Below are 10,806 nucleotides of genomic sequence, written 5' to 3'. Positions count from 1 at the left end.
CTCATGAATAGGCTCAATCGGCCCTGCCTGGTTTCTATTCCTAATTGGCGGTTTAGATTAGATCATCGATCCCATGGTCGGCGTCCTTTTTGATCAGGTCAATCATTCCCTACAGTCATCGCCATCACGTTAGCCGTATCTTCTCAACAAGAGCGCAGATTCACCCGGAGTACACACCCGAGGCATGATGGGCTGTTCATCCTCGCCCTTCACATAGCGGAAGGGCATCTCGGTTCGCTCATGCTCGTTGATGAGGATCTCGGGGTAGTCCAGGTACTGGATTTGCTCTAGGGGCACTGTAGAATTGATCAGTGAGCTAGTCTACGTCCTTTTCCCTGCCGTTCTGTTCTGGGCGAGCAATTGGAGATTCAAATCTGCAAACCTTTTTCATGGACCACCATGCGCGTTACTCGGACCGCCGTGTCGGTGGTCATTTGCTTGGGGCCCAATCGTCTGCCGGCATAGCCCTTCTTTCTTAGTTCAGAAGTCCGATCTGGTCGATTGATAATTAACGACAGGATCTTCTCATCACCAGAATGAAGCATGAATAACTTACCACGAGGGGGGTCATCACCTGCAACTCGATGAAGGGTCTGTAGTCAGCGCACCGGGGACTAGGTTCGGGTCAGAGAAGCAGATGGGTAGCCCGCACCAAGGATGCCTCCAAAAAGGAACACTTCGAAATTCTCGCCATCGGCGGGGCTCAATTCCACCTGAGCGGCGGGGTCCAGCAGGCAGACCTTGGACTTCCGGTCTGCGAAAACTTCTTCAATGCTCCGGTGTTCGACTTCGAGCCCTTGCGTCGCAGCCAGGTCCTGAGGCATCTGCAGTGACGTGGGTACGGAGCTTAGCAGAAATCGACTGCCAGATGCATGCGCCTCACGAGCGATACAGCCATATTCCAATGCAGACCAGGCGCCCAACTCCGGATCCAAGTGCTCGACGACGATCGTCACCGGGTTGGAGGATACTTGGTCTGCCATTACGGAGAGGAATTCAGAAACTGATTAGAGCGGCCAGGAGTTTCTATCTTGTGATCTTGGTTCCTTTGGAGAATTTGTTAATACCGAATCAATTTTGAGACGGGGAAAGTGGATCTGACCGAATGTGGAATTGAGGACTGGACTTCAAAGACGGGACTTTGACGACGCAAGTGGCCAGGTGATGGGGCCAACCAGAAGGATGTGTCTGGTTTTGGTTATGTCTATATCAAGGAATATACTTACGGAGTAGAGGCACTATGAACCTATGAACTACCGATAGGCACTAGTTTAACCTCAGAGCAGCAACTGCTAGTTAATCTAAACTTCACCAGACGAGGCTGACTCATCCCTGTGACCATAGTTAGTTAGTTACCGTATGATACGTAACATGCTATATTGTACTATACCATACCATACCGTCCTCCGTACGGTTTTCTACTTCCTCCTCTTCAACAACTCCTCCTTCTTCCCCTCTCTCTGTCTCTTTCTCCATTCCTCCCATCCGGTTCTTTTTGTCACCCCTTGGTTTGTCCGTATCAGTATCCTTCCTCCATCCGTGGATGAACCCGATTAATTTCCATCTCCTGACCGTCCAAACCCACCAAGTGGAAACCACCTCGAGGATCCATCCCGGGTTGGTGGGGTTCTCTGACGACACCCGTTCACTTGATTGATCCTCGCCGTCCGCTGTCTCCCAATCTCTCCTCCCCCTCCTCCGCCGCCGCCTAACCTCTTCTTCCTATTCCTATCTTGACCATTGTCTTGCATTGTCTTTGCTCTATTCTCCCATCCCTCCCTCTTACACACCTTACTCAAGTCCCTCTCTCGGCGCCTTTCTCTTTCACAATGAATCCTCACCAGCAAAATAAGGTTGACATTAGCGTGAGTCCTACTTCTTGTCCCGTCAATTCATTCCATAGTATTAGTTACTGATATTCAATTATTTCCCACCCCCCAGTCCTTGAGTCCCGATGAGCAGCGCCTTCTACGCTTGTATGGCAAAATGCCCAACAAGAAAGACGTTTTGCAGAATAAACTGAAGGTGAGATGACCCAAATACTTTCTGGCTGGCGTTCCTTTCCTAACCTACCCTCGGTTAATAGGAGCGGAAATATTTCGATTCGGGCGACTATGCCCTGAGCAAGGCCGGAAAAGCCTCCGACGTGGGCGTCACCAACATTGGCTCGCAGCATCCTGTGCCTGAAAATATCCCTCACTTGACCGCCACATCGCCTGGGGCAAACAACCCCGCCGCCGCCAGCAATGGCACCAGCACAGGTTCTCAAGGCCAGCAGATCCCTGGAAGCTTCAGTGCTCACCCCGGCTCTGTTGGATTCCAGAGTCGAAGTCCCGTGAAAGAGGGTAGTTACCTCCAACGGGAAACGAGTGCAGAGGAGTGTGATGCCCCCGTGGCCAAGGACCAGGACGCAAAGGATCTCAGTGTGAGCCCTCCTCCCACCCAAGGTGGTGTCCCAATTCGACAATAGTTGCGGTCGCTATCTACTAGCTTCTTTCGCTTTCGTTTCTTTTTTTTTTTTTCCATTTTTGCGTTTCGTACCATCCATTGGTCGGTGGTATCAAAAGAGCCTGGCGCTATGGATTCATTTTCTCTTATGTATTCACGAAATTTTACCATTCCTATCGACGATCAGAGTATAAATTGAGATGGCGAGATGTCCCAAGCGAACACATGAATCATCGGCCTTCGACATCATGCCTGTCCTTGACTTTTTCCGCTTCTTTCCTTTGTCTCTTCATTACCTTTCTCTCATTCTACTTCCCCGCTTTAATAAAATTCTCTGTCAATATGCGGAACGTACGTATATTTGCTTTTCTTGTTCCGATATTTCCTTTCCCCTTCCTCCTTTCCAAAGTGGCTGCTTCGGATTCTTGGGGCCTACAAATAACTACCTTCTATGTATGATCCGGCTTTACGGAGAATATTCCAATCCCTAGGTAGCTCCTGCTTCTGTTCTATTCCGGGATTACAGCTTCACGTGTATGACGACGACCACAAATTGCCTGACTATGATATCTAAGTTTATTTCGGCGTTAGCCCGACGTTTTGTCGATTTACTGGAATATATGTTTATAGCGAGAATCTGCCAGACTACCGTACCGTGGCGGCTAAAGGGCCTTGGGATAAATCATCCATGGGGTTGCTTTCTAGGCGTCGGAAACTCGCGACTCAATCTTGCAAGCAACCCATGTGAATTACAAAGTCAGTTTGCACGTGAGGAACGATCGGATTGCTTGATACTTGCGGTTGAACATTGCCATTCATGTTGTAGCTAGTATACATCATCTTTAGGTCAAGTGACGGTTGGAGTATCACGGAGTTAGCCGCACATGCATCGAATATCGCCCGTCAGGACAAAATTGGAGAGAAAAAGGAAAGAAGCAAATTCGCAAAGCCAGCAGGGAACACAAAATGCCGGGGGTATAGGACTAAATAAGGGCAGTTGGGCTAAAATACGGACAGAATCCACATAATGACATAAGAAACAAGACACATCAACCTGAGTTCAAAGAGAAATACAACACGCATGTAGTCGCCAAATAGGGCTGTGTCGATCCGAACTGATCGAAACGCCATGCTGACTGGTTAAATCTGTCGCGGCCATACTCTGGTATCTAAAACCCAGAACCGGAGGTTTCTGGTTTGAGATTTCATGGCGCGATACTTCCTGCTGGCCTTTCCAAACTTTGCCACCAGACTCCGATGGACAGAGCGTAGCAGGAGACCTTCAAGTACTATGCCGAGACGGTATATAGATAGGAGAAGCAGGCGTGGCCTTTACGGGCGAGTGGGGAGCTCCCAGGGGTCACCCGTTGATCGACCACTATCCAAAAGTCCCATGCTTTCTGACTGGATCAGACTCGTGCTTTTATTGGGTCTCTTGACATGTCCACAGTCGACTCATGTCACCAATGCCATACAATCGTGTGGTAAAGCGACCAACACATGCAGAGATAGCTGACGCCGGAGTGTGGGATCCGTCTGTACTCGGTCCACAAGAATCGGAATCTTGCCGCATGCTTAAGACACCTCTAAGGTAACCGGGCCGGGTCGCCATTGCTTCAGTCGGTCTTCCAGTGACCGGCCAATCCCGAGTCCAGGTCATCGTTTTCACCCAGCCAAAGTTCAACGGCATACAAGGCCATTGTGCAGGCCAGGTTGACCCATCGCCAGAGGTTTCCACCGCCACCCCCTTGACTGCTCCACCATTCGCCGCTCCCTCCCATGGCTTGGGAGGTCGAAGCGAAATGTTGCATCAACAAGCTTGTGTAAACAGATATGAGTATAGATGGTGCAAAATAGCTCAAGAGGCCTAGAAATTGGCCTGCACCGTCCTCATCATCCAAAGAGGCTTCTTGCGATAGTGCACGGGCGCCCGATTCGCGGACAGCAGGTATAATTCGAGTGGAAGCGTACAAGACCGCGATGCGATAGGTTAACGAGATCAGCACAGACGGGGTCACCGCGCCGAAGACGGCCGTGATGACGTTGAAAGCAGCATGGATAATAGAGGGCAGGAGGGACAGAGCGTGGAGTAAGGTGGTGTAGGAGGCCATGATTATGGGCGGTAGCGGTGGAAAATCTCCAGCTTGTGCGGGGGACGGAACCGATTCCACGGGGTACGACGGCTGATAGTCGGTGAAGATCTGGTAGATGCACAGAACGATGTATGCGAACAGCAGTGAGCTCTCCACAGGGTTCCCGCGACCACTCCCAATCCCCCACGCGCACAAGATCACAGCACAGGTGATCGACACGCCAATCAGGGCCGCATCAACATTGGAGATTTCGGGAAATTGGAGGACCCGCCAAAGGAAGTAAACGGCACTTGAAATGATGGAGGCGGAAAGGACCAGGAGACCGATCTAACAGGGGACGGTTAGCCCTTGGGCGTGGTTAAGGTGGACGCAGTGACGTGTACTTACCATCCAGCTATCGCTTCGTCCACCACGGTTGACTAGCCAGCGGGTGATCTGCCCTGCAGCCTGGATCACCAATAAACTGCAAAACCCTTCCACCAGTTGAAAGAAGGGGGTCGACCATCTCAGAAGTTTATCCCAGTTGCCAATTGTCACTACTTCTATCAGGCCACCGGGCCCGAACAGCCACTCCTTGACCGAAACATCCTGAGCTCGGTTTTGGCTGAAGGTTCTCTCTACCCATCCAGGGTTACTATCGGCGTCGATCGAAAAGCGATTAAGCGACCAAATCAGCAGAACCGGAATGATGATCCATTGCGTCGATCGAATGAGGATGATCAGGGAGGAGCGAAGCCAAGAACGATCCGGCGTGGTAAGGCGCAGGAGCGAAAATAGGAAGTAGAAGGTCGCTAGAGATAGAGAGAATGCCAGACCGCATGTCTTTCCGCCCACGTCGAAGGCCAGGGGAATGGAGGAAACGGTCACGGTCAGGAAGAAGGCCGACGAGAGAATTCGGAAGAGCCACATCGGATAGAACTGGCGGAGGAAACACGCGCACGGCAGGAGAAAGAAAGTAGCCGAGAGGACGAAAGCAAGACGATGCAAGAAATAAGGACCAACGGAGTGAAAAGAGACAGCCGCTGGCGTAGGCTACATACACGAGGGAGGGAGTGGAAATATGAGAAGAGATGGAGATGACGGGGTGACGAAATCCTTAGTCAGGAGAAGGAAAGGTGGGCGATAGAAGAGAGGGAGAAAGGAAGAGAACTGAGAAGAGAGAAAGGCAAGCAAAGTAAACAGAAGTACTCCGTAGATGTCTGTTCCGTTTCGTTCGCTCTTGACCTTTGATCCCTTTCCTGTTTTCTCTCGGTTTGTCTTCCTGGGGTGGTTTTTGATCTTATCTCTCCCTTTTCTTTTTTTTTTTTCCCCTTTTTCTTTTTTCACGGTCTCTGGCAACGGAGCGGACTTTCACGTGGTTCCGCGGGTAATCAGAGTATCAGACAGTTAAAGTAACAGAACACGATCTCACAACCTCTAGACGAGAAGGAAAGGCGTCAGAGCGTGAGGGTTCTTTGGAAGAGAAGATAAAAAGAAGCAGCGAAAGAAAAAAGGGAATGGAGTTCTAATTGTCGGCACTCATTGCTCATCCACTAAGCAGACTAAATAGCGGTCAACGCCAGAAGGGGTCTCTGTTTTTAAGTTTGAATTTGTAGCAACCTCGTTGATCATGGACGACACTTGACAAGCTCGTACCCACGGATGGTCATCCTTCAGTTCTTTCCCATCATCGTCACGAAGAGAGAGGGAGAGGGAGACAGGACAGAGAGAAGGAGAAAGTCAACCTAGGGACGGATACGGTACGGTATGTGTCGTGAACAGTACCTTACCGCCCTGTACTGTTTGTCCGTATGCAGGGTACTAGGTATGATTATATAATAAGGTACACCGGATGCGCAGAGCACGTGAGCAGAGACAGCCCCCGGACCGGAGCCCTAACTGCCCGATGGGGGAGAGGCCCCGGATCAGCTTCATCTCTCCGTCGAGCGTCAATCAACCCTCTTTCCCTTTGATTACTGGATGCTACGCTTCCGATCTCTCTTCAAAATGGCCGACGAAACCCTCACCAAGAAGCTCAAGACTTCTTCGCCTTTGATTGGCACCCACAAGTCTGTATTTCCTCGTTCCCCCTTCCGCTGCACCTTCTAGTCCGCTCTCTTCCAATGATCGTTTGCTCATTACTGATCCTTTCGCAGCGGCCACTTCCACGCTGACGAGGCCCTCGCCGTCTATCTCCTCCGCCAGCTCCCGACCTACTCCGCCTCTGCTCTCGTCCGCACTCGGGATCCCGCCCAACTGGCCACCTGCCATACCGTTGTCGATGTCGGCGGCGAATATGACCCCGCCAGCAACCGCTATGACCATCACCAGCGGACATTCGCAACCACCTTCCCCAGCCGCCACACCAAGCTCTCTTCCGCCGGCCTAGTGTACATGCACTTCGGCCGTGCCATTATCGCGCAGCACACCTCGTTGCCGGTGGACCACGAAGACGTCACCCTGCTTTATGAGAAGCTCTACACCGATTTCATCGAGGCCATCGATGCCAACGACAACGGCGTCTCGGCGTATGACCCGGCCGCTCTGGCTACTGCCAACATCGAGAAACGCTTCAAGGACGGCGGCATCACCATTGCTTCCGTCGTGGGCGACATGAACAACGCCGACCCCACCTGCCCGCCCGGGGAGCCCCAGGACGAGGACAGCCTCTTTGGCCGGGCTAGCACCTTCATCGGCAATGTGTTCACGCGCAAGCTGCACCACGCGGCCTCCTCCTGGCTGCCCGCCCGGACGACCGTCGGCGCCGCCTATCGCTCCCGCCGCGACGCTCATCCTTCCGGCCGTATCATCGTCCTGCCGCAGGGAGGTGTTCCGTGGAAAGAGCACCTGTACAACTTCGAGCAGGAGGCGTCCGGTGCTGGCGAGCAGAACTCGGAGGAGCAGGTATACTACGTTCTCTACCCCGAGAGCGCTAATGAAGGCTCCAAGTGGCGCGTGCAGTGCGTGTCGGTCAGCGAGGGGAGCTTCGAATCGCGCAAGCCCCTCCCGGAATCCTGGCGCGGGGTCCGCGACGCGGACCTAGATGGCGTCATGGCAGCCGAGGCAGAGAAGGCGGGCAAGCCCGCCATCCCTCAAGGGGCCGTCTTTGTCCACGCGAGCGGTTTCATTGGCGGTCACCAAACCAAGGACGGTGCATTCGCTATGGCTGCTCGGGGCCTGGAGCAATAGTGTGAAGCGATCTTCCTTAAGAAGCGGCTGCGGATTTCCAATCATGATTTACGGCGTATGTTATTTGCATAATTTTTCTATTGACGAATCTGGGGTAATACGGGTCGTTGCATTGGTCGTCTAAAAGTCTTTATTTCGTTTCCCCTTCTCTCTGGCTCTTCCTTACCTTCCTCTCATTGTACGATGTCTATGTCCGATCGGCACCCGCTCGAATTATCTCCAATCGGCGCGTGCTCAACACAAAACACCCCCTTGGGTGGTATCGGCGGTCATTTCAATTCCTGGCCTGCAAGCTCCCACTCAACCTTGCTGATCCCCCCGTTCCCCATCAACCAGAGGGTTTTGAGTTCGGGGCCTGTCCAGGCAAAGTTTTGCACCGTGTAGTTCGTCTGGATCGTCAGGAGAAGCTGGCCGGCAGGGTCTAGTACGTCAACGCCTCGTCCAGTTCCTGCCAAAATATACCCATTTGCGGCCACCTTGAGGCCGTCGGGCACGAACCCGGCGGCCAAATATATAGGACGCTTATTCAAGGCCTGAGTACCATCGCTGCTCACGTCAAAAGCATAGACAGTTCTGTTATGAATTTAGAACCGTCCATCAGCCATGTTGCGCGTACATGCTTCGGGATAAGAAAGAATATACATACCTGCGATGGGTGGCATTGAAAGGTGTCCCTGGATGTCCGGCGTCGGGGTCGACGGGCCCACTGACCGCGGCAGTGTCGCTGATGTATACGGTCGTGCCATCCGGGTTAAAGGCAATGCCATTGGGCTGGCCAATGCTGTCATCCACGACCATCACGGCACCCGAAGACGCATTATACCTGTAGCTAGCTGACGGAAGCTGTGGAGGGGTATCGGTAAGGGAGTTGAACCAAGAGTAGTCTTTTTTCACAAATCAGCGCATGCGTCTCGGCTAGGACGTGTTGGAATCAATGCATGGGATCAACGAACGAGGGTCTGTGAACCAAATATCTCCCGTCTTCGGATGCACGGCAAGGTCATCGATAGTGTTAAAGTAGAACCCGTAGTAGTTATTGACCAGATTCGTGGTCTTGTTGGTCTCCGGATCCAGTGTCCTCAAAGATACACGTTGCTCGCCACCCCCGACAGATCGATTCCCACCGGATGTTCCCCAGATGATCTTGCCGTTATGGAAAGTGCCTCCATTTGGGGCATAAACAGGGGGGTCGGAGAGGAATTCTGACAGGGTTGGAGGGTCTTGGTTTAGATCGACCACGAGCTGGGGCAGGTAGCCCGCCGGGGGAGCCAATTGTGACAGGTACAGTTTATTCTGCGACGCCACGTAAACAGGCGCCTCATGGACAGCTTCGGACACCGCAAACATGAGCTCGTAGCTAGGTTTAGAGCCCAGTATCTCCAGCCCCCTTTCTTTGTCAAAGACGACAAAATCGGCCGATTTCACTTCTGATAGCGCAGAACCGTTGGCAACTGAAATATCACCGAATGTCGTAGGAACCTCTATGGTAGATACGTTGCGAAAGAAGTGATAGCTATTTGCGCATTAGCATACCTTCCTCCTCTGCCTTCCTTTCCGATAGACTAGAGATCCGACTCACGGCAGGACATTTGCGTAATGATTGATGCATGTCACGGAAGGCCCACAGATCTCTGAAATCGGGGCGGTGACTCCAGATTGTGCACATGCGCATCCAAGAAGAAGCAACTGGCATCGAAGCGATACCAACCGCATGTTCGCTTCTTTTCCCTGAGTGCTGAAGGCAAATTCACAGGATTCGAGAAAGTATATTCTGGCAAAGTGTCCGATGTCCTGGTCCTTCACAATTGGGCTGGCTGGATCAGAGTAACAAACATACGGAACTGGCGAGAATCCTGAATCAAGGGGACGGGGTGATCGTCGGAGATTTATAGTCCACCAGGGCCAGGTGAATTGCGTCAATTGGAGGACAGGCGGTGTATTGCCGTTGAGGGGTATTGAAGAATAACCCGAGAATTGAATCAAAACCACGAGAGGGGTAACTTCAAGCTTGAGACAGCCATATGATTCGTTCAAAGCTCACTAAATTGAATGTACCCCAGTGATCGCCCTTTGTAGGGAGCCTCCGAGAACGACAGGTGTGCTCGGTCGCGGCCGGAGAAACTCCGAGAGGACGTGGGATGTTGTATGCTGGGGAAGCAGACCGCAGATTGTATGTGATTTTGCGGGAGGGGGTCCTGCAGAGGGGAAGATGTTCTAAATCAGTGGCGGATGTTAAGCGCGCTGATGTCTTCGATGCTGCCGGTCCCGTCGCCCGCGGTCTGCGTTTCTTTCGCATCCGGGTGAACATCCGACACGTCTTCCCTTTCCCCAAGGGCACGCTGGATGAGTTTGGCCTTGATGATAGCGCCCTTCAGGCGTTCGTCCACGTCTGTGACAGCTTCCTCGGTATTTTGCATTGGTAGAGACGCAGGATCAACAAGCTCGAGGAGCGTGTCGATATTTTTGGCTAGCCTAGAACTGGAGGGAAAGCTCGACATTTCCGTGCAGATAGATGGGTTTAACGAAATTTGCTCGTCCTCGCCGTTGGCCCGCTGGGGTGCAGCGGAAGATCCTAATTCAGAAAGATCATGATCGGGATTTTTCGATGGCTTGCTGTCTGCCAACCGCTGGGCCCAGACGAGAGCTTTCCCATAAAGACGCCCAAGCTCAATGAATTTTTCGAATCCTTTCTCGACGGCAAACACGCTCCCTTCGGTATATCCGGCTTTGGCGCCGTCAGAAACCCCTAGATCATATCCCTCCTGGTAGAACTCTTCTTCGAGATCAAGAAGACTCTCAAGTAGATTATTCTCCATTTGATCTATCAGGCCGTGTGTGCTGGGGATGGGGGAAGTGGACAGGCGATGGATTGAGTACCGGAGGTCGCAGAGAGGTATAATAAGCACCGAATTGAACTCTGAATGTTCTAATAACAAGTGATGAAAATAGATTTTGGAGAGGAGAGGTACGAAAGCGAAACAAGTGATCTCGAGGAGGGGTGGCTGTTGGTGAAAAGCTTCCGGCAGACGGCGGGACTCTTTTTTTTTTTCCTTTAATACTAAAAACTACTTCGTACTGCCCCTCCAATCCAGGCACA

General features: G+C 52.1%; 6 protein-coding genes across 6 annotated transcripts; 2 read left to right on the top strand and 4 right to left on the bottom strand.

Moving 5' to 3' along the window:
- Positions 1-52: 52 nt before the first annotated feature.
- On the bottom strand, positions 53-983 carry KD926_009395 (SAM-dependent methyltransferase; the record flags this gene model as incomplete). The annotated part of the gene is made up of 4 exons (XM_053102027.1): positions 53-109; positions 178-296; positions 383-574; positions 653-983. 4 exons carry the CDS (start codon positions 981-983, stop codon positions 53-55), a joined length of 699 nt encoding a protein of 232 aa, XP_052954501.1.
- An 846-nt stretch (positions 984-1,829) lies between these two features.
- KD926_009394 (endosulfine family protein) lies at positions 1,830-2,470 on the top strand (the record flags this gene model as incomplete). Its single annotated transcript, XM_053102026.1, has 3 exons — positions 1,830-1,865; positions 1,942-2,025; positions 2,087-2,470. The coding sequence occupies 3 exons, from the start codon at positions 1,830-1,832 to the stop codon at positions 2,468-2,470; spliced, it is 504 nt and encodes a 167-aa protein (XP_052954500.1).
- A 1,594-nt stretch (positions 2,471-4,064) lies between these two features.
- Positions 4,065-5,450, bottom strand: KD926_009393 (ICE2 family protein; the record flags this gene model as incomplete). The annotated part of the gene is made up of 2 exons (XM_053102025.1): positions 4,065-4,868; positions 4,929-5,450. The coding sequence occupies 2 exons, from the start codon at positions 5,448-5,450 to the stop codon at positions 4,065-4,067; spliced, it is 1,326 nt and encodes a 441-aa protein (XP_052954499.1).
- A 1,077-nt stretch (positions 5,451-6,527) lies between these two features.
- On the top strand, positions 6,528-7,709 carry KD926_009392 (MYG1 family protein; the record flags this gene model as incomplete). Its single annotated transcript, XM_053102024.1, has 2 exons — positions 6,528-6,589; positions 6,677-7,709. The coding sequence occupies 2 exons, from the start codon at positions 6,528-6,530 to the stop codon at positions 7,707-7,709; spliced, it is 1,095 nt and encodes a 364-aa protein (XP_052954498.1).
- Positions 7,710-7,978: 269 nt separating this feature from the next.
- Positions 7,979-9,402, bottom strand: KD926_009391 (SMP-30/gluconolactonase/LRE family protein; the record flags this gene model as incomplete). Its single annotated transcript, XM_053102023.1, has 4 exons — positions 7,979-8,282; positions 8,356-8,593; positions 8,663-9,190; positions 9,243-9,402. The coding sequence occupies 4 exons, from the start codon at positions 9,400-9,402 to the stop codon at positions 7,979-7,981; spliced, it is 1,230 nt and encodes a 409-aa protein (XP_052954497.1).
- Positions 9,403-9,928: 526 nt separating this feature from the next.
- KD926_009390 (Yae1 family protein) lies at positions 9,929-10,525 on the bottom strand (the record flags this gene model as incomplete). Its single annotated transcript, XM_053102022.1, has 1 exon — positions 9,929-10,525. The coding sequence occupies one exon, from the start codon at positions 10,523-10,525 to the stop codon at positions 9,929-9,931; it is 597 nt and encodes a 198-aa protein (XP_052954496.1).
- Positions 10,526-10,806: the final 281 nt, after the last annotated feature.

The sequence above is a fragment of the Aspergillus affinis genome (genome assembly GCF_023601865.1).
Source record: "Aspergillus affinis strain CMG 70 chromosome Unknown NODE_67_length_188854_cov_85_389176, whole genome shotgun sequence".
Lineage (NCBI taxonomy): Eukaryota > Fungi > Ascomycota > Eurotiomycetes > Eurotiales > Aspergillaceae > Aspergillus > Aspergillus affinis.
Note: the sequence above shows the minus strand (reverse complement) of the source record. Positions and strands in the feature narration are given on the sequence as shown.